The 23,210-nt window shown below is 36.9% G+C and overlaps 1 protein-coding gene across 4 annotated transcripts in view; it reads right to left on the reverse strand.

Annotated features, from left to right (window-relative positions):
• LOC135225755 (uncharacterized) overlaps positions 1-23,210 on the reverse strand; it is a 706,758-nt gene that overhangs the window by 61,107 nt on the left and 622,441 nt on the right. For 2 of the 4 annotated variants that reach the window (XM_064265198.1, XM_064265197.1), the window contains exons 5-6: positions 13,935-14,062; positions 6,428-6,982 (exon numbers count right to left, since the gene is read on the reverse strand). In XM_064265198.1, coding sequence (XP_064121268.1) covers positions 6,428-6,982; positions 13,935-14,062 — 683 coding nt within the window. The remainder of the gene's footprint in view (positions 1-6,427; positions 6,983-13,934; positions 14,063-23,210) is intronic. The other 2 variants (XM_064265199.1, XM_064265200.1) reach the window with 2 other exon arrangements.

The following is a 23,210-nucleotide window of genomic DNA, read 5'->3' on the forward strand; positions in this document are numbered from 1 at the left end:
GGCATTGACGAGTATGTCGCCTGTGATTTCTTTGGAAAAATTAAAAGTAAACGCCTGTGTAGTCTTAACCATACGAGTATACTGGTAGCAGTCTGTATGTGCCGGATACTAAATTTATGAATTTAAGTAAGCATGTATGCTGCATCTAAGTATTTCCGTAATAAGTAACTTTCATCTAGCCCATAAATACATCTATGGATGCATCTCATCATAACTGCTGTTCATTTCAAAAGGTGCCCTGCAATCCTTTCCTAAAATTCAGTTGTGAGTTAAAAAGACTTACAAAAAAACCTCGACAAGGAAATGATGTAAAGTTGAGAAGTGCGGTGGAAGTTAAAAAAAAAAGAAAATGTGTCACGGCTACAGCCCCAAGGGAAAGAAATCCCAAACACGTCCCATGTCCTTTCAAGTGGAAAGTTTTTTTTTCTTTTTTCCTCCAATGTCGCTTAAGTAAATCCTGAAGGCTTTTGGACGCGACACCTACATGAAACACAAAAGGCGGAAAATGAAGAGCCAAGAAGCAGACCAAAAATGGAGACAAATCATTAATATCAATTAGAAAAAAAGGTCAAACAAAAGGAAAGACTAAGTCAGAGGAATTCTACGTTAGTGAAATGAATAAAAAAATAAATAAAAAGAAAAAACCTCAGTGGAGAAACTATAACCAACCAAATATAAAGGAATGACAATATGCCTCCGCTGCCTGTTGGGGAGGTTGAGGAGAGGTGACGAAGAAAAACCACACGCACACATATACAGACACTCGTTCGTTTCTCATCTCGTTGTTGCCTTCGTATGCTCACGCAGATCTTAGTCTCGTCACTTAAGCATCACTTATTGAATTATAACTTTTTATCTGGACTCAGGAAAATGGTTCACCTTTGAGGTTTAACTCTGGTACTACCGTGACAGTCAAGTAGAAGGACTGTACGCTAAAATAAAATAATCTCTGATTAAATTAATTTAATACTTTTAAAGGAGAAACATTTATACATACATACATACATATCATATATATACATATATATATATATATATATATATATATATATATATATAGACACGTACATACATGTACGTATATACATACATATATATAGTATATATATATACTCATGTATTTTTTATATATATATATATATATATATATATATATATATTATATATATATATATATATATATATATATATATATATATATATATATATATATATATATAACGTAATGCAGTGATATACCGTCTTCACGTTGTTTACAAAAATCCGACTGGTCATAGAGAAACAACAACGAGATCTCATCAAATGCTTCTTGAAAATAATGATCCAAAAATGTCGAGCAAGTAGTAAAGAGAAACACTACACAGAAAGACAGAAAAAATCTGCAAAAAACGTTGAAAAATTTCGAAATCCGTTTTATTTTAAAGTCGTAACATTCAACATTGAAGCATAACCTGCAACTGTTTTAATGGCAGTAATAATAATAATAATAATAATAAGAATAATAATAATTAATAATAATAATAATAATAATAATAATAATAATAATGTGGGGATAGGGATGAATCCATAAACATCAAATTAATAACAACACTTAAAAATCATACCACACGAAAAATTGCAATTTTGATTTGGGGTTTATTAGAATTTCTTTTATTAACAATAAAAAACTGGGGAATATTCATAGGTCTGTTTTTAACTTACCTATAAAAATATGATACCAGGAGCCGCCTACTTCATATTCATTGCATATGCAAGAAAAAGCTTAGTAACTAGAAAATAGTTATTCTGGGAGTAACTATTGGAGTTTTTAGTACAGTTAATTTTCTAAGGTTATGAGGGCACTAAGGCATCGAGGATCAGGTAGTGGGGAGTGGATGTACAAGAATGGATGAGGATGAGGAGGATGGTCAGAGAGAGTATGTAAAAGACAGGCCAATGAAGGTCACACCGATAAAACAACACTGGTCCGATTACATGGTGAAACACTGAAGTGAGTTTTTCGTTCATACATCAGCCGTGGATATACAGGAATCTTTCTTTCTTTCATCAAGAGAGTCCCTACAGTTTCTTTTCGTTATGGAGCAAATAAGGGCATCAATAAAAGTCTACAGAGAGAAAAAACAAAGGTATCAATAAACGTCTAAAAAGAAATAGCACAAAAAAGGGCTTCAGTTGTCACTCTTTTGCCTTAGGAATACATATTTTTCTAGCGCAGACCAGGATTAAATATACTTGAGATATTCAATTACCCTAATTAAGAGGATAAATAATTTTTCCCGACATAGAAATAAGAAAGTGGAAATTATTTCTTATTAACTAATATCGTTTATATGTAATTTTATAACTGGAATACGAAATTTCACACACAAACTAATAATTTCAACATGACTGATTAACTAAGTTTTACTTAATAATGAATGTAACGAGCTTCATAATGTGAAATAACGAGAGCAGAAAAAGCACGATAAAACAAACTGATCATCAGAAAACTGGTTATCATCTTTTCGTGACGACACTAAACGCATGAATTGAAGGCAACAGGAAAAGCTGTGAAAGAATTCATCGCTATTATGTTGTTTTTATATAGCTCTTCTAAGGCAGAAGGTGAAGAATACAGAAATATTTGGACAACAGGATAAAGGTTCAAAGGGAAAATACCCAGGATGAGAAAGACAGAAGAAAAAATTGAGTTAGTAAGGAGTGAACTATAAAAAAAAACTTCAATTAAATCTAGACAAATGGAGATATACTGCTGGGAAATTTTTACGCAAAGCTGCCAGTGGTTAATTGAGACTTACGAGTTAGTTCTCCCCCCACCCCCTCTTTTTTTAACGAAAAGAATTCTCGAGAAATTTGTGGTTAATGTCTCGAAGGAAAATGACCAAAGCCTTAATCTTAAGAAATCTATAAATGAAACTGTGAAAGATAATATATAAGGAGAGTCACATCTTATTAAAGAGGGAATTACACAAATAATCTTCACATATTTTTCAAGAATGAACAAGATCAACCACTGGAAGCTAAAACATTTATAGCGACGGGGAGACATAGTATGCCTCATTCTTCAACTATGAGGATCAAAAGAATAACAGAAAAAATTGTGAAAATCTAAAATGACAGTGAGACTGAATGTGAATATTAATACAAAACACCTATTCATAACAGGAATATACTTATGAAAAATAACTAATAAAATGGGAAAAAATCTAGAGAAAGTAAATGGACATCTTGTCTATGATGTGCATACAAGCACAAACATTCGCTAACTAGCTGCTGAACTAGAGAAAAAAAAAAGTTTGCTGAAAACTACATTTTTCAAGGCTCACTAAAGCTTTGCAGATTCGTAGACAAACAGTTATTGATTCAGTAGTATAAAACAAGCAAATAGACTCCTATTTTCCCTTTTACATACCAAGCAAGTGAAATCATTCCAGAGATCTTAGCCTCTCTATTTTCTCTATGGCGTACTGATAGCCGTCATTTCAGAATGGATACTCCAAATTGTCCAATGTATCTATTTCTATTCGTTCTCAGCTTCCTTATAAGTATAAAAAGATTTCGACAAATTCTTTATTAGCAATGATATCTGGCCTCTGGGGTTCAGTATCTTTACAATTTCTTTTAAACGTTAAATATTGTTGTTCACTGACAAGTGAACCTAACAAAATGTTCAATTTCTCAACATTCTTCTCACTTGACATCCTAATACAGCCCTCTTGCAACCACGTGGCCTTAGGTTATTGCTTTTGAAAATTTAAATTTCTAAGAACAATCTACTCGACATGTAACGGTAGTCTGTCTCGTATTTATGTGTTACACGACAGACTACAATTTTTTTTTTTTTAACAGAGAGGCGACTGGTCTTATAATGTCTTTTAATTCATCATGCAAACTATAATGGTGAAAAAATGCGCACTTAAACGCTCATCAACCAAAGGAATGTTCTCCTTACTTTTCCCGAAGCTTTCCTTCTCGCTCTCGATGAAACTGTGTTCTTCGTTTCTCTCTCTGTCCTGCGTGCCACAAACTAGCTGAATTTGACAACACAAACTAAAATAGATCTCGCAATAGCATTAAGCAGAACATGGCCATGCATGTTCCCTATTGCACTGGGTATTCTAGATCTAGAGGTCCCAGCGTGGTTCATGGCAGGAGAACTAGAAATTTGCGGGTTGTCCTTGATTGGCACAAATATATATATATGTGTATATATATATATAATATATATATACTATATATATATATATATATATATATATATATATATATATATATATATATATATATACTGTAACTTACAGCGAACTTATTGTTTTCAAGCCAATATATGTTCAAAGTTCCCAGTCTTTCTTGATTTCTTCCTAATTCTCCTATCCTACAGCTAACACAGGAAAAAAATTTTTTCTCATACTCAGACATACACCAGAATCACACATATTTCGTGGGAATCATATTCCCAGACGAAGAGTTCTCAGACCACGTGCATCAAGAACACTGAGTTATTTCTTTTTTTTCTTATTCTCAAGTCTCACTGCTTCCTTTAAACTTGCTCAGACAAATACCTACGCAAAAAGTTAGTGCATATATCCTGGCAGCAACTTGCACCACCTTTCATCTTGTAACACGGAACAGACAATATTATTCCCGTAGCTCATATACCTTCAAACCCTGACAAGGCTGTCCAGAAATATAGGATAAAATGATATTTAAACCATGGAAATCAAAAGAAACATTGAAGTAAAAGAGTCACGGATGCAAATGGTAAAAAAAGGAATATATAGGTAGATAACTGAGTAAAAAGGGTCAACTAAATATGGGATGATGGATAAGACCTACGGACCCAACAAGGGGTAAGGAAATGGATGAGAGAGAGAGAGAGAGAGAGAGAGAGAGAGAGAGAGAGAGAGAGAGAGAGAGCAAAAAGTCTACAATTACATCAAAACATCTAAAGAAGGAACTACAAAAGCTTCAAATGGATTATAAAGTAAGATGATGCTTACACAACGAGCAAAGGTGACAACCCTTTCTTTCGTTTTCAACGGGCTTATCGAAGGGATACTCCTGAGTACTTTAGTGGCTGCAGTAATAGGAATTCAGCGCCTCTGCTCGCACTGATGATCCTCCTACCAAGTGGCCTCTTATTATGAGATTTAGATTCGTTCGGTAAATTTGTTCGCCGTTCGGTGGAAAGGGGAATTTCTACTTGTTTCACGTTTTGACTTGAACTGGAAGGAAGACGGATCAATTTTTTTCTCCCAGAAAAGCACAAAATTTATTTTTGCAATATATAAAAAATTAAATTTGCAAAATATTTAATAAGTATTTGTAAAATACTGCTAAATAAAAAATAATAAAAAACAATGTATGAATGACAGTAAGAGGGATAAAAATATAATACCGATTTTCAACATAACTCAAAATGAGTTTTTTCGAGAAAATTTACTTTCACATTTAAGGTGACGTCGTTGAATTCAGAGGTATTACCATATAAAAGGTCGGCCAAAGTGTTGCGGCTATCTCTCTCAATCCTGACAAGTCCTCAAAAGTTGTGCATTTTAAAACGGTACCAGAATGAGACCTCTGAGTGAAATAATCGCTAGCTCTGTGTAAAATCAATCTTAAAATTTGCTGAAATAGAAACCTTCCAGCTTATCAATTCACAGGACATTGTACTAGTAGCGAAATAGTAACAGCAACGGCTGTCTTTTCAGTAAGGACGAAAACACGAGAAACGCAACTAGAATAGATCGATCAACAAACATTTGACCACTGGTTGAAGATCATCATTGGCAGCGATTTCAAGGCGTCTCGCCGATTCTATGTACAAGTTTTTAATGCGCGTCCTCTCAATTTCTTCAGGTTAGATAATTCAAAGTTGACAACTTGCTATAGTACTGAAGGGATAAGATCAGATCAGAGGTGATATTTCAATCATCACTGCGACAGGTCAGTCGAAAACAGCCGAAATCGTGGTCAAGTGAACAGTCAGAAGATGAGAGGAACAGGTCGCGTGTTTCTGTTCAGTCCAGCATAATGGAAGAACGGCTAATTGAGGCAATTCTTTTTTTTAGTCATGAGTAGGCCAGTGTTTCATCCGGATAGCTGGTAGAAAATGACTTACTTGAAGGCCAACAGGAATCCAATTTTGAAAAGATAGGAATTGGATAATATTCAGGAAGTGAAAGGTTTCAAGGAATTGAGGATCATGTGCAAGGAATGTGGAGAGAGGCTTGGGAGACTAAAAGAGGAAACTGTGATACTAACAAATGTAAAACGTTTTGTGAGAGTGCTATTGTGTGGTATTCCTTGACCTTTAACCATGGCAATGCTCAAAATCTGTTTTGTCTCTCTAACAATCTCATGAGTTTTTCCTTTGTTTTATGATCTTTTTGTTGTTGTTGCTGTTGCTGTTGTCATTTCTACGTACTTGCTTGGGGGTCGGTGGGAAAGCGCTGGCCCAAAACATCAGCAGCCCGAGACGCATTCTGTCGCCGGCCTCCTCCCTTCGGGTCGTCCACCACCACCAGAGGGTTTTGGATTTGGGTGTCGACGGCGGCGTGAAGGGACGAGTTATCGCGGGGAATAATGTTGACTGGAAATGACCCAGGAGAATTACCGCCGGAGGACATCCGGGAGGTGATGGCAGTGGTGGTGGTGAAGGTGTGGTCTTGGTCTACGGTGAGGACATTGTGCGTTTGTGCCGAGAAGGCGGGCAGGGGCTCTGCCGTGATATAGGGCACATGCGGGGGCAAAGGCAGAGGGTCAAGGGGCCGAGAAACCCAAGGGACGTGTGGGCGTGGGCGCTGGCGGTGTGGGTGGATGTAGGGAGGGAGTGGAGGGAAAAGTGGGCGCTGCGTGGTGGGTGGGGGTAATATGTACTCCCACACACTTGCACGGCTCTTCCCATGAGAAGAAGAATAGGGGGAGGGAATATAGGAGGAAGGGGAGGAGGAGGAGGAGGAGGAGGAGGCAGGGAACGTATCTGTAAGGAACCAGAGAAAAAAGAAAAGATAGCCAAAAACAAACATAAAAACCAAAAGAGTGCAATAAAAGCTACACTAAGTGTGTGTGTGAAACTCCCCTTGGATTGGCTAGCTGTCACGGGGAGACTCCGCCCACCCAGGCGCTCAAAGCAGTAAACAGGACTATTAGAAACAAAAAAGTTACAATCAAACCAACGTACAAAACCACGCACACACCCGAACATCCTACATGATCACAAGTTATCATTACTGATGACGTCCCTTGAGAAGCTCATGTATACAAACAAACTCACGACTTGAATCGCATTTCTCACCCAGACAAAACACACTCAAGGTCATTTGAAAAACAGAATCTAACAGAACCTCTCACGCCATCACACCGCTATCATAGTTCTACAGTAATCTCAAGAGAGAGCCTGGGTTGGGTGAGAGAGACACCTGGAGTGAGAAAGCCGCTGCTTCCAAATGGGGGAGACATAAGGAGACATAGAGACAGACTGACAGACTGACAGAGCGAGCGAGAACGAGCTGGGACTTTCTAGAGTACCTGACGGCGACATGACACTCGCTTCACGGAGCGGGTCATTGTCGCCTTGGTACCTTCCCGGTGCCCGCTCCGAAACATGCTGCTGACGTGGTGCCTGATGGGTTGTGTCCTTTCAAGAAGAAGCGCGGTGCAGACATGAGGCACAATAGAAATGGTGCATCCTATGGTGTATACATATTCAAAGTGAAATACAGTGAGTGAGTGAGTGCATCCTACAATACAGTGAAATGGTGCAATTTCTAAGACTCAACAGATGAACATTTTCTGCCTCTTTCAATCTAATTCCTTCAAAAGTCCTATTAAAAATCAAAATATACAATTAAAATCGTTCATAGGCATTTGTTAAAGAAGTTTTAACATTGTACCAAAGACAGATATACCTGTATTAATATAATAAAGAAAAATCTTCGGGACATTATGACTGTATTTATGGAAAATGAAAACATCGACTCAAACACAGATATGACACCTGACACTCTTCAACACGTCATTGGAAATTGGAAGGGGCAGAATTTCATCTTCCATTTGCATTGGGTTGCGTTACCATAGCAGTACGCATGGGTCTAATTTAAAAATCTTCAGTGATGGTGCGAACACTTTTACCCTCAAAAAAATAATTACTCATAACTTGGGATTCATGACAAATTTGCTCCCCAAACAAGTCCAAACATTGTTCATCACATGAAAGGGCAAGTGGACACTTAAAGCATAAAATGATGACTTTCAGGTTTCACGAATCTTGGCCATTAACGAATACAATGAAACAAAAACGGATTGTTACCCTCTTCGCACCACACGCGTCACTGTCGATTCGAGTGTCAAGAGAACCTGCTTGACCCTCTTAGCACGTGTGCCTTTAAGAACAACACAGGATCATTCCCGCTGTGGGGATCACTGACCCGCTACTGGGAGAATCAGTGATCCAGTGCTGAACCATGAACGACTCTCGTTTGAGAATCTAGCATACATTTAAGAAGATTCACGGATCAACTGTTGGGAAATGAATCTTTCAGTGCTTGGAATCACCGATCCCCTGTCGAGGAATCTTTGATTCAGTTCTAAGATTATTTTATAAGAACAGTCTGCTGCGTCAAAACGCTATCTCTGATCTGATCAGGAGTAAAAATTAAGTATTGAAGAGTCAATGATCTGCTGCTGCTAGGTTATTGATGACAAACTGTGGGGAGAATCAAAGATCCCCCGAAGAGGAACCCTTGACAGTAGTATTGGCTAGAAAGAAAGTGCATTTGTTATATAGTTTAGCTGAGGCAAATGGCATAGTAGTGCTCCTGAGCTGGGGAAAAATTCAGAAGATTAAAGATACATAAACAGGACAGACATACTCCATTAAAAATAGGTGGTGCTGAACAACATTATCAATAAAAGCGCTGTGCACTAGGATTCTGAAGTGGTGCTGTGGTTGACGGTGCTATCTATTCAACTTGCAAAAGGCAGAAAGTAAATATGTGCATTATATGTACAAAATATATACATCAGAGCTATGTACATCACTAATGTAAAGGGAGAAAGACTTCGCTTCAACGGCGGTATCCTCTTCCCTAGTACAGTGATTCAAGCAGTAGAAAGTGTCATGACGCCTGAGATTGCTTTGTGGTTACATATCACTGATTCGTTCTTAAAAGGGAGACAATCATCCCTGATGATTTCGTCTTTATGAAAAGGATGTTTGGCATAACTCGAATAAACATTTTCTACTGCTATTATACTGACATCAAGTCGTGATAAACTAAGTTCTGGAAACTATACATGACAAGAGGAACGAAACAAAAGAATAACAAAAGAGAAGGAAACAGAAACAAGTCGAGAGATTGGGGGAAGCTGCGTAGCTAAGTGAGTGAAGAAGACAGATCCAGAAAGAAAATAAAAAGAGAGAGATGACAGAGAACATTTATGGAGTCTTGCCTCTTATTATTTTCTTTAATTCAAGAGCACAACAAAGACACATTTATCCAGACACAAAAAACATCGACTCCATCGAGGTCTCGTACAGAGCTCTTCCCTTTTGATCTTTGTCTCACAGACATGGCTGCTCTAAAAGGCTTGGATGTGAAGGAGCCTCGTTTCCGAAGGATCCTTTCCGTCAGTCACACTACCAAAGGATTGACTACGGAGACCGACCGGCGAAAGGATCCCATCTGGAAGAGCCCGTTTTGAATCTCATTGAACAAAGTCGCTACCGTGAGTCCATAGACACAGCAGTTATTGAGAGGAATACCAAGAGTAGCGGCAGTTTCAGCAGAAGTAGTAGTGATTGTAAAAGTGGTATAGTAGTAGCAGAAGAATAGCAACAGCAGCCCTTCAGACAGTGGACCATACCATTTAGAAAATGGGGCAATCATAAATAACTTTTAACCTGGTTTCCATTAACGAACTGACTTCGAGGTTTTATCGCGTCTTCTTCAGATATTACCTCTTAGCATGATTAATACACTTCGTTAAATAGGCATTACCAAGTCATAGATGCATTACTATTCAACAGGTCCGTAACAGTACCAAGAAAGTCACATTTTTGACTCAAAAGATGGATGAGGACTTACAAGTAGTAAAATACTACTAACTTCAATTTAGGCTATTTTTGATATTTATTAACTTTTCCCTGAGAGAATGAATAATAATAAATAAGGCAAGAAGAGCGAGAACGGACGGAGAGCGCAAGGGGAAGCAGGGAAGCAAGGTCATAAATGGTCGGTCCAGTGTCATCGAAGCCTTTTAGTGGACAGTGAGTGGAGAGAAAAAAAAAAGAAAGCGGCAGATATGACGATGCCTTTTAGCTAGAAATGCCATTCTCCGAAGCAACAACGAGTCAGTTCCTGAAGCACTTAATGGACTTCAAGCAATTTACTCCGGTGCAGAGATACTACGAGAGTCATATACAGATCATAACAGAAGAGGAAAACAATGATTCCATAGATGAAGGAAGGTCTCAGCCTCGAGTGAGTCGGAGGACACGGGAGTAAAATGGCTAAATAGCACCAAGTGGTTGGGAAGTTTTGACCCGGATCTCAAAAATGAAAGAGTTTTGGTTTAGTTTGGTTTTGTTTTGAGTCAGTTGGAGGCAACTGTGTGTTGTGTAGTGTATGACAGACCCCTCCACCCTACCTCAACCCCCACACTCAACATGGGCTCTGCTATTCAAAATCTATTTGAAATCTCTGCATCAATGCAATCCACTATGGGGATATTTCTACTTACTAATAACTAACTGGCTAACAAGGTTACATCCAATATCATATACGTATATATATATATATAAATATATGTAGTATATAAAAATATATAATATATATATATAATATAATATATTATAATATATATATAATAAATGTGTTACATATTACTATTATATATATATATATATATATATATATATATATATATATATATATATATATATATTATATATATATTATAAGGCAGTCCCCAGTTATCAGCAGGGATTCCATCCCCGGGGGTGTGCTGATATGCGAAAATCTCCATTAACCGAAACTCGGCGATTTATGGAGCCATAAGGCACCTTTTGGCGCCGATAACTGGAACTCGGCCCGTTATGGCAACATAAATCGCCGGTTTTGTGGCCGCTAGACAAGTGCCATAAACCGGATCACCAATAACCGGGGACTGCCATATATATATATATATATATATATATATAATATATATATATATTATATAATATATTATATATATCTATATATATATATATATATGACAGGAGACGGGTCATGAAAGGGTCACAAGACAATCTTACTCTAAGGAGGTGTCTCAAAGAGGAACGTTGGAGATGGAATGTTGTGAGAATCATTTCATCATTTCTCTGAGAAGTGGAACTTTGAATATCAGTTTGCCCGACCAGTTGAGATGTAAGAATGAAATGGTAATGTGCTAAAATACACTAATATTATAACCTTAAATGAAAACTTAAAAAATGGGACATCATTTCTCATATATACAAAGAGATGAAAAGGTTATTTTCAAAAAATAATCTATAGGTCAATCTATATATTATATCCTGTGACTGAGAGACATGAAACTAATGCAAAACTGATACATAAGATGGGTATGTCAATTAAATGATACAGATCTGCAAAAGAGAACATGGTTAACAGTTGTGTCACAGAGCTAATATCAACAATAGAAACCTCCAAGAATGAATCTTAAATGGCATTAGGCAGAGGAAAGCTTAAACAGTAAGCATTATCAAAACTTATTTGTAAACTATTATATCCTAAAAGTAGAACCAATACTCAAAGCAATTTAAATAAATGAAATGTAAGGTATCATAAAAACTATAATACAAAAAAGACAATTAAAAAAACCTAGACCGATGAGAAAGAAAAATCCAACCAAAGCAGGTTGCCTTATTCAACAGTAGAAGATCTTAACGTTCTACAAATTTTACCATCCTTAGGACGATGACAACGCTGATCATTTCAAATAGTAAATGTCATAAGGAGTGGTTTGGAAAGCAAAGTATGAAATCTTTAGATCCTGAAAAATAATTTCATGTACAAAAGACACGTCAAAATACTTTGGGAAACAAAATAAAAACCCCTGTATGTATGACAGGCGTAGCTCTAAAATCTTTTATTTCTCTTCAGCCAGCAGGAGAACGTAGTTACTGATAAAATCATAACTCATGACATGATGAACCTGAAAAACAAATTAAACATGATCATCTGATCATCTAAACGTCATGTATTTCACTTAATGATAAAACTAATTCAGAGAAGATAAAACAAAACTGCGCATGTTGGGTAGAGAACATCTGAGTAAATAGGAAGTTTAATATGGATCTTTTAAGGGAGAGAGAGAGAGAGAGAGAGAGAGAGAGAGAGAGAGAGAGAGAGAGAGAGAGAGAGAGAGAGAAATTTCCAAACCACTCCCAAAAGAAACTGATGTCGACGTTCACTAGCACGGAAACGTACACCGTCTGAGGGACCGCCTAGAAAATAAATAAAAGCCTTAACAATGGAAAAAAATAAGCACATTCCCCCAAAAGTTCCATAACAATTCTCTAGAGTTTTGTCCTCTCTTTTGCCTCTTTTCCTCTAATCTCCTTATCGCTGTTTTTTTGTTAGCCCTTAGATTTCTAATCATATCTCTCTCTTCGTGAGCCGCCTTGCCTAAGGTGCTCGACTAGACTTTTGAATTAAACCCAACGAAAAAGTAAAATAAAGGAAACTTCTTTTTCTTAAAAACATGAAAAAAATATATCGAAGCCAATTAATTTCATTCACTTCTTGGAAACGTTTGAAAGGAGCTGACTGTGCATAAAGAAAAAATAAAATGTTCATTTTACAAAAAATAAAATTTTCATTATACATGGCACATTTAGATAACACTTTATGAAGTCGTGCTGCAATTCTGAGAGTATACTGTTCATTATGGAACAACAAAATAATCAAACCTGACTCCGTCAGTCTTTCGAAGTAACTTTTATGTGAGGAACATTGGTAAGATGAACCGCTTAGTGCCGAGAACGCAGCGCCTTTAACGGATTTGATGCAACACGTTCCAACGAATTAAAAATCGACGCAAACACATTACCAGCTGATGTGATACATCCGAGGGCTACTCAAGGCGAGAGGTGTTCTTCCAAGCAGGCAATCATATCATACGCAGTGAAATACTTGAGTCGAAAAGACAAACTGGCCATCATGTGAATCTAGCTATCAGCTGCTCTCAAAGTTCAGTTACAGCCACAGAATATAAAAGCTCCGAGAACATAGAAATCTTGATTTACTCGAACTGCAACCTCATAGTGATGCAGAGATGTGTCCCTCTAACCGTTCACGTGCAAAAAGACTCGGGGAAAGATTGCGCTGAGAATTAATATCCCAAGACTTGGAAATTTCAAAAGTAACTGTCTAACAACCCGGAAACGTACATCGTCACTGCCTGTCATTTGTATGACTTATGAGCTACTAAGTGGGGACACAGCTTCCAAGTTAGCTCATTACCGTACCTTTAAAAAGTAGAAAAGACAAAATAGGCTCGCAAGAGGGGAAAGCGCCATTGTTTATATTGAAATTTATATTCCACTTAACAACTACATCAAATTAAAACGTCTGGTAATGTGGTGAGCGTCCGATGTAAACCAAGAACACTGAGCGTGACATGTTCCAAGACACATTCAAGACAGGTGGCAAAATCGTAAAGGTGGACGCACCTCAAAGAACACAAAGGGAAATGCATCTCTGTCGGATCCGCACCAGGGAAACCTAACTCGAGAGAAAGAATCCGGTATCATCCATCAACACAAATTTGCAATACAAACTCTAGATATCGACTTTGTAAAATAGACACATATTTTATGTAATACCGGTACGCGAAATCTTCAAGTTGAAAATGATGTCCTTGAAGTATAAAGCTTGAGTACTCACCCACACAAGGATTGTTATGCACAATACGGAAGATTCTCTGACACTTCCGTTTTTGATGATCGACTGGACAAACGCATCCGAACATTGGAGACTGCTTCAGCTTGTTCCAGGATGATAAGCATTCGTTCCTGTCAAGGGAAGAAGAGGAATTATGCAGACCATGAAATATGCAACGTCTTTCTTACAACAGAAGTATTGAACGTACAACTTACAAACATTTACCAGAATGCCGCCGGTACATTTCTTGGTGTGAGGAGATATAAAATCGTTTAATATCGAATTCGCTGTACCTTGAGTATTACTTACATCCTTAGGCAGTTATAACTAATTACTGTATCTGCCTGGCTTAGTCAAACCCGACAGCAGAGACATATAAATACTTATCAGTGTAGGGAATTCGGTATTAAACGATATTTGTAGCTAAATACTTGAAAATATAAGTAAATCACGCAATTGCAAGTGACAAAACAATATATATATATATATATATATATATATATATATATATATATATATATATATATATTGTTTTGTCACACATACACACACATATATTATATATATATATATATATATATATATATATATATATATATATATATATATATATATATATATATATATATATATATATATATATATATATATATATGTATAGATATATAGTATGTATGTATATATATATATATATATATATATATATATATATATATATATATATATATATGTGTGTGTGTGTGTGGTGTGTGTGTGTGAGTGTGTGTGAGTGTATGTAAAATTATTCAGGGGATGGGGGATGAAAGATTAGTTGCCGGTTAAATACTACTGTAAATGAGACCTTTTAAAGATACATCAAGCTGTCCATATTTATAACTGGAGTAGTACGTATGTGATAAGAAAATGCCAATCAAGCTAAAAGTCAAGATCTATAACACAGTGATAGACCAGTATTAATGTATGGATCGGAAACATGGGATCTAAGAAGAAAAGAGGAAGTAAAGCTTTAGAGAACAGAGATGAGAAAGCTGAGGTGGATTATGGGAATATCACTGCTTGAGGGATTGGAAAATGATGAAATAAGAAGAAGGGCAGGCTTAGTAAAGATTACAGAGGTGATAAGAGAGCCACGATTGAGATGGTATGGGAATGTGTTGAGGATGGATGACGAGGAGGGAGTGAAGAGGGCTTCGGAAGAACCTGTTAGAGGAAGAAGATCGAGAGGAAGACAGAGAATAGATGGCGAGATAAAATGAAGAGAGATATGGAGAGAAGAGGTTTGGTGGAGGATGATGCCTTTGACAGAAGGCAGTGGAGAAAGTGCATCAGGCAACCGACCCCTTAATCTAGGGATAACGGTGGGAAAGAAGAAGGTAAAGAGGAGGTTTTACCGCAATGATCGTAAGACCAATTTCCTTTGATTTTAGGTTTAGAAGTAAATGGCAGCATGTCTGTAAAGGATTTCAAGGGACAATGGCTAAAACTATTTCTCAGAAGAGAGAGGACAGTTGAATGGCACAGTATGCAAGTACGAGGGTATTTGGCGTAGTGTACGAAGCAGTTGCGGAAGCTTTCTGCACAAGGGGTTCATCTGGGCCTCCCTTAAGGAAATCGGCTTTAAAAATTAAGGAAGAAAAATCACTAACAGACCATACCAATTAGGTTTGTTGTAGTTTCATTACCACTTAGCAGCAATTTTATGAAAAAAATATTTTCACTTCGAAAAGGAAAAATATTTTCGCTTGGCAAGAGTGTAATTCCCCCTTGTAGGAGGCCATTCCGCAAAAGAAGAAGAAGAAGAAGCTTTTGGGGCCACCGTAACGCTGCCTTCCAACTTATGAAATATAAAAATTGTCCTTAAAAGTTCTCTCCACGTTTTTTTATATTTTTTTTTTATTAGAGACAGCACTTTCCTGGGCGTGTAAACAGAAAAGACGCGGCATAAAATGGTCTTCCAATGCAGGTCTTTAAACCAGGAAATAGAATTGCGTTTTGTTTCTTAAGCAGACGAATACGCAATAAGCGCCACTTTAGGGTCATTAAGCTCAAATTGGTTTTATCTAAAAAAGACAACGGTACATTCACGGTCACTCACAAAATTAGATAAATATTAAATACTGTAATCAATGGGAATTTTGAAAACAATACAATTATATATATATATATATATATATATATATATATATATATATATATATATTAATACACATGTGTGTGTATGTATATGTATATGAGAGAGAGAGAGAGAGAGAGAAGAGAGAGAGAGAGAGAGAGAGAGAGAGAGAGATTCCAATTTCCCTAGAAAACATCCGCATAAGACCAAATTTCCAGGTTATTTCGCACCTCATTCGTAGCTCATACAAGTCTGCCATCATTTCAGTTCTCCGAAGTGTAACAAAACATTTTTTCCGGAGTGTTCCCTCGCCTCCACCTCCTCCTCCTCCTCCTCCTCCTCCTCCTCCTCCTGACCCTCCTTCCTCCTTGTGGCCCCCATCCACCTCCTCCACCTCTTCCTCCTCCTCCTCCATCCCCTCACCCAGTCTCCTCGCAAGCATCTCATCCATTGCAGATGAGATGGTGTTTGAGATGATGCTCAGATGCAGCATCTTGATAGCCCTCACTCATCTCCTGTCACAACATACATACATGTTCGCACGTCTATTCTGGCGGCTCATCACATCTCCGGACTTACATGTGGACACCACAGATCACACAACGAATAACAATTTAGAACTATTTCAAGCAAGTTCATCTAAGCAGGCGTTGAACTTGAGTGCGTGTTGCGTATTTGTGTGTGTAAGTGTTTTGTGAGAAAATAACAGAAAGCTGTTTGACCGCAAGCAGATATTAACCTTAGCGTATGTTTTGACGAATCTCACATCATCTCACAACATTTTCAAAAATTCTACTGAAATTGTTTTAATGGTGGTCGACTTTGTGGTTCTGAATGTTGCTTTGGGGAACAGTTTGGTTCTCGAAATTTCTGATTGAGGAATTAGATCTCCAAAGATCTCTCAGTAATGGATTTTGCTTTTCACTGTCCATTTCTTTGTACTTCTAGACAAGAGGACAAAGAAGACAGTGAGGTTATCCAGACCAGCCTCGGGAAAGATACACATCTTGTAAGACTCCCTTGCCATGGTGCAGCTCCCCTGCCTCATTGAGGTCCATTTTGTCCATGGTGAAGGGACTTGTCCTCAACAGGGAACGCTCATTTGTGGATAAGCTTGGCAGAGGCTACAGTGGCTCTCCTCTCCTAATGCATCTTGCCGCTAAAGGAGAGGTTTTGCTTGCTTACAAACAGCTGTGGATAGCAATGGCACCTACCAGACTCCTTAGATCTGTCCTAAGCTAGCTTGTAAAAGGTCTTCACGTATCGGTAGCAAGTTTGAGAGAGGAACAATAACATAATGATTAGTAATGCTCAATGGAGCCTTTCATTTCGTAATTTTAAAGCGCCTGCACTCTCAAAAACACACTAACGCGGATATCTGTTCCTGAGCAGATGATCTGCAGGGAGGAAAAGACTGCTTGTTCCACGCCCTCAGACAGCGCTATTGGTTAGCAGCATTCATCCTAAAAATGACCAGGCCAAACACTTAATACTTATATGTATGTATGTATGCCTGTATATAAATATATACATATATATAATATTTATATATATGTAGATATAACTAAATGACAACCATGAACTCTCTCTCTCTCTCTCTCTCTCTCTCTCTCTCTCTCTCTCTCTCTCTCTCTCTCTCTCTCTATCTTCTCCCTAACACCCCTCTCACTTCCTCTCCCTCTCACTCTATCTTTCTTCAAGAGGACCTTGGAGTCATTATTACCAAAGACTTAAAATCCACAAAACAATAAATAAAAGCTGAAAAGAAGGCAGAGAAACTAATGAGATACATAAAGAGGCAGTTCAAATACAGAGACAAAGAAACGGTGCTGCAGCTCTACACATCAATAATTAGACCACATCTTGAATATGCAGTACAGTTTTGGTCACCAGCACTAAGAAAGGACATAAATAGACTAGAAGGGTTACAAGCAAGAGCCACAAAGTTAATTTCATCCATTAGGCAAATAGGTTACTAAAGACGACTACAGCGCCTGAACACGTATGACTTAGAAAACAACGATTGTGAGGACAAATAGAAGCATTCAAGATACTGAAAGGCATAAAAAAAAGTAGACAATAATCTCTTCACATTAAACAAAAACCAGACAAGGAATCGTGGATGGAAACTAGAACTGAAGAGATATAACACATCTCATTGTGGGAACAACTCTACATAGAAGATATGTGACATGGAGTAAACAGCAACAGTGTGGAAGAGTTTAAAAGAAAGCTAGACAAGATCATGACGACACTATGAATAAACAGTAAAACCTGCTCCTAGAGGTAAGTGAGCACATGATGTCTCCTTGGATGGACTATTAAGTCTTAGAGACATCCTAATCCTTGTAACTCAAACTTCCGTTTCCTCTCTGTCTCTCTCCAACCCTCCATGTCTCTTTCTCTCTTCCATCTCCCAAACACCCATTCTACTCTCTCTCACTTCCTTCTTCCTCTTACTCTCTTTCTTTCACCCCCTTCCCAATCCCCACCCCCTTTGGTGCCACAGTATTCTTTTCCAGATAAGTCATAAAAATAGTATACCGAAATTAGGTATGATAAATTCGTAAACTTACTAAGTCTATGGGCATAAACAGCCCCGTTTCATGGAAGCCCCCCACCTCCCCCCCTGCCTATGGTGCTAGTGATGTCTTACTCACGCAGTATTCGTTTCCACATAGTAGGTCACATGCATACCAAGTATGGTTGATATTGCCCGATGCATTTCATAGAGTATGTGAAACATACATCGATCTAATTATATATATATATATATATATATATTAATATTATATATTAGTTTATATAAAGGGAAACATATATTCATAAATAATACATATACATGTATAAATATAGTATGTATGTATACATACACATCAGTCAAAAGAAATACGATAGGAAATAATAATTCACAATAAAATTGGGAATTATATAGACTTAAAATAGAATGGTAAAGCACCCTTGGCAATTATCCACGCCTGCAATCATAACTCCAGTGTCTCCTTATGAGTCCACTGCCACCCGAACCTGGTCAGCACCCTCGTAATGCGGGATAGTACTGACCCCCGAGGAGAGATGTGGGAGTCCACCAACGTATTATATAAATTCAAATGCACCGAAGGGACATGTCAAGACCTCAGCAATGGCTATAGAGGTCGCAGCACTACCACTCTAATGTAGACGATCGCTAAGCCCACCGCAATGAAGGAGCAATGCTCCCACATTAAGTAGGTCCCCGCGACCGTCAACCAATATTGGAAGATTTGATAAAAAGCACAAAGATCGCCCATAGAGCAGCCCGGTTCCAGAGGTTGCAAATAGCATAAGTTTTAAGTATGAATCAACAGGGGCCTGAATTAAACGCACAAAAGGAACAAGGACTTCATCCTCCCTTCTTCAAGGAAACAACTAGACATTTGTGAGAATTCCAAGGGAGAAACGAGCGACAATGCTCCTGAATATGACAGAAACTACCGAAGCGAAGCTTGTTTTGTCTGTCTGCATAGTGTTTTTACGTTGCACGGAACCAGTGGTTATTCAACAACGGGACCAACGACTTTACGTGACTTCCGAACCACGTTGAGAGTGAACTTCTATCACTAGAAATACACAACTGTAACCCCTCAGTGGAATGCCCAAGAATCGAACTCGCGGCCACCGAGGTGATAGGCCAAGACCATACCAATGACGTCACTGAAACAAATCAAAATTAGCGGCAAGAGACGGAAATCGTGTCCCGCACTTAGTGGCAAGCCGTGGCATAAGGAGTCTCCTACGGAACACCAGAAATGGATTTGCTGCGGCGCAGACCACCAGCGATAGTGTGCGACCCTCCGACCAATAGAAATTCATCATTCCAATGACGTCACGTTTTACATTTTTGGTTTAGGTGTTAAGTGCGCATGTTGTAAAAAACAAATTAATAAAAACTATTTTTGTCAATTTGAAATTTACTCTTGAAGAGATATCGCCCGTAAACTAGGGAACGATTCGTTAACAACTAAAAGTAAATGGAAAGGGATGTTATTTGTTTTTTTTCTGATCCTGAGAAGCTTCCTTGAAGGGAAAAAGAAGCCTAGACTGATTCAAAGTCTAAATAAAAGGATAGCCTCCCCATATAATGTCACTGACTGTAATACTAACTGTATAAGAAAGAAAATATTCCCAAGTGGCATACACATATACATACACACCTACATAAATATTGTGTGCCTTATTTTTCACCTGTGGATATATGTGATAAACGAATCACGTGCTAAAGTGATTATAATCATATATATATATATATATATATATATATATATATATATATATATATATATATATATACATATACATATATAATATGCGAATACCACAGGAAAATGATAGTCAGAAATCCAAGCGCTTTCGTCTTTACTAAGACATTGTCAAGGAACGAATGAAATACAATTGGAGAGAAAGTTTTCAAGTAAACAACAGATCAAAAATACCAGATGGTTATTGTCAAAAAGGTAAAAGTTAAAGAGATAATCCAGGATTATCGGATATCACACGGTCACAAACCAAAACATAGATTTAACCCTAACAGAAACTACAAAGTATCCGTACAGTCCAAAACATGTAAAAACGGAATATATTAATTTTGTTGCTTATATTTATCTACAACTTTTTTCATTATGAAGGCATCAAGTTTAAATAAACCAAGACTTAAATTTAGAACATTTCCATTACTTAACTTGATGAAACAAGATTCAATGATATTCCTTTTAACTGTGTCATTACATGGGATTAAGACTCTTACTTGACTCCAGTTAATAGGATGATCTAAATCTCTCATATGTACGAATAATGCATTCGATATTTGCCCAGTTCTCACAGAATATTGGTGCTGTTTGAGACGTTGTGAAAGAGATTTACCGGTCTGTCCGTAATAGACTTTATCACACTTTTTGCAAGGAATTTCATATATGCAACCTGGAAGATCTTTAGGAGAATTTTTTATTACTAAACTCTTGACATTAATATTACTGAAAACAACATTTATGTTAAAAAACTTTAAAATTCTAGGAATATCTATAAACCTTTCATCATAGGGTAATTCTAAAATGTTATGCTTACTAAATTCAAGTTTGTCATTAGTTAAATAAAATTTTGTTCTAGCTCTTTTCCGTGCTACATCTACAAAATTCCTTGGGTATTTAAGTCTCAATGCAATATCATAAATAGTTTTAATCTCAGCGTCAATAAACTGCGGGTTACAGACACGTAAAGCCCTTAGGAACATCCCCAAAAAAACAGAGAATTTAACATTTTGATGGTGATTGGAGTAGTAATGAACAAAAGAGGCAATGTTAGTTGATTTCCGAAAGACTGAAAAGGTGAAATTTCTATCATTTCTATGAACAATTACATCAAGAAAATTCAAATTACAATTTCTTTCTTCCTATACAGTAAATTTCATAGAAGGGACTAAATTATTGAGATTATTAAGGAATTCCTGGAGATTTTCGTGAACTGGCTAAATACAGAAAATATCATCCATATACCTAAACCATATAACTTTTTGGGTTAAAATTCTTGGTAAGAGTTTTGTCTCAAAAAATTCCATGTAAATATTGCTAAGGACAGGAGATAAGGGATTACTTATAGCCATGCCAAACTTTTGTACAAAAAATTTCCCATTAAAACAAAATTTACTATCTTTGATACATAACCTTATGAGACTAATGAGGTTTGCTACAGTTAAGGGAATATCATGACGTTTTAATTCATCCTCCAAATATTCAAGTAAATCATCTACAGGCACTTCTGTAAATAAAGACATCAAAACTAACCATATTAAAATAAAAATTCAAATTTAAACTATTCAATTTGTTTATAAAATCAACACTGTTTTTAACATTCGTGTTATAAATGCTTCCTACCAAAGGTGTAAGAATTTTTACAAACCATTTAGATAAATTAAACGTAACTGAGCCTACTGAACTATGATTGGTCTGATAGGGTTATTGATTTTGTGAGTCTTGACTAAACCATACATATAAGGTAGGGAGGCGCATTGCAGTGTAAACTGTTTAATTTAACGGTCCAAGCCCTTCAGAATGGATTTAATTTGTTAATTAAAATGGGAGTTCACCGTCTGTGTAGGATCAGACCTCAGTTTCGTATAAGTATCAGTATCATTTAGCAATGCTATTATTTTACTTACATAGTCACTTTTATTCATTATTACCACAGCATTAGATTTATCTGCTTTTGTCACTTTCACTGCTTCGTCTTCTTTAATTTTCTTATAAGCCTAGACTGTACGGATACTTTGCAGTTTCTGTTAGGGATTGAATCTATGTTTTGGTTTGTGACCGTTTTGACAATTAACCATCTGGTATTTTTGATCTGTTGTTTAACTGAAAACTTTCTCTCCAATTGTATTTCAATCGTTCCTTAACAATGTCTTAGTAAAGACGAAAGCTCTTGGATTTCTGACTATCATTTTCCTGTGGTATTCGCTTATTTAATGAAGTCACGTGCATCTACTGTGATTTTTTAAGCATATATATATATATATAATATATATATATATATATATATATATATATATATATATATATATATATATATATATACACACACAATGTAAAGACGTGAATTTAATATTGTGGCAAAGCAAACGATGGAAAACCAAAAAGATCCCAAGAAAACCAGAAGGCGATTGGTTACAAGACCGAGTAGGATTTCGAGGAACCTTTGGGTATGAATTTTAAGGAACCATAAAAAAACTAAGAAAATTAAGGATATTTCAAAACTGGAGTCGAGGAAAACAGTAGGTTAATATATGTTTTTCCGGAGGGGGATTAAAAGTCTGTCTAACAGTATTTCGATGCTTTCTTGCAGGAGAATAAATGAAAACGCTTGGAAAGAAAGGTTAAACTGTTAGTGTACATTTTCTGGTCAAGACTAAATAAATGTTAAGCTATCAATGAATTTTACTCCACAAAAGAAAAGGAAGGCCAGTTCATTGGACGAATTCATCTGAGGAGATACAGGCAAGAGAAGGAAAAGAAGGAAAACTGCAGAATAATATATAGCATGATCTAGAAAGGTTCAGCAATATAAGATACTGCACTAGACATGTGGAACTATTTACGTCGGCAGCCTAGAACACAATTAGGAATCCTCTAAAAAAC

Source organism: Macrobrachium nipponense, chromosome 13 (assembly GCF_015104395.2).
Source record: "Macrobrachium nipponense isolate FS-2020 chromosome 13, ASM1510439v2, whole genome shotgun sequence".
NCBI lineage: Eukaryota > Metazoa > Arthropoda > Malacostraca > Decapoda > Palaemonidae > Macrobrachium > Macrobrachium nipponense.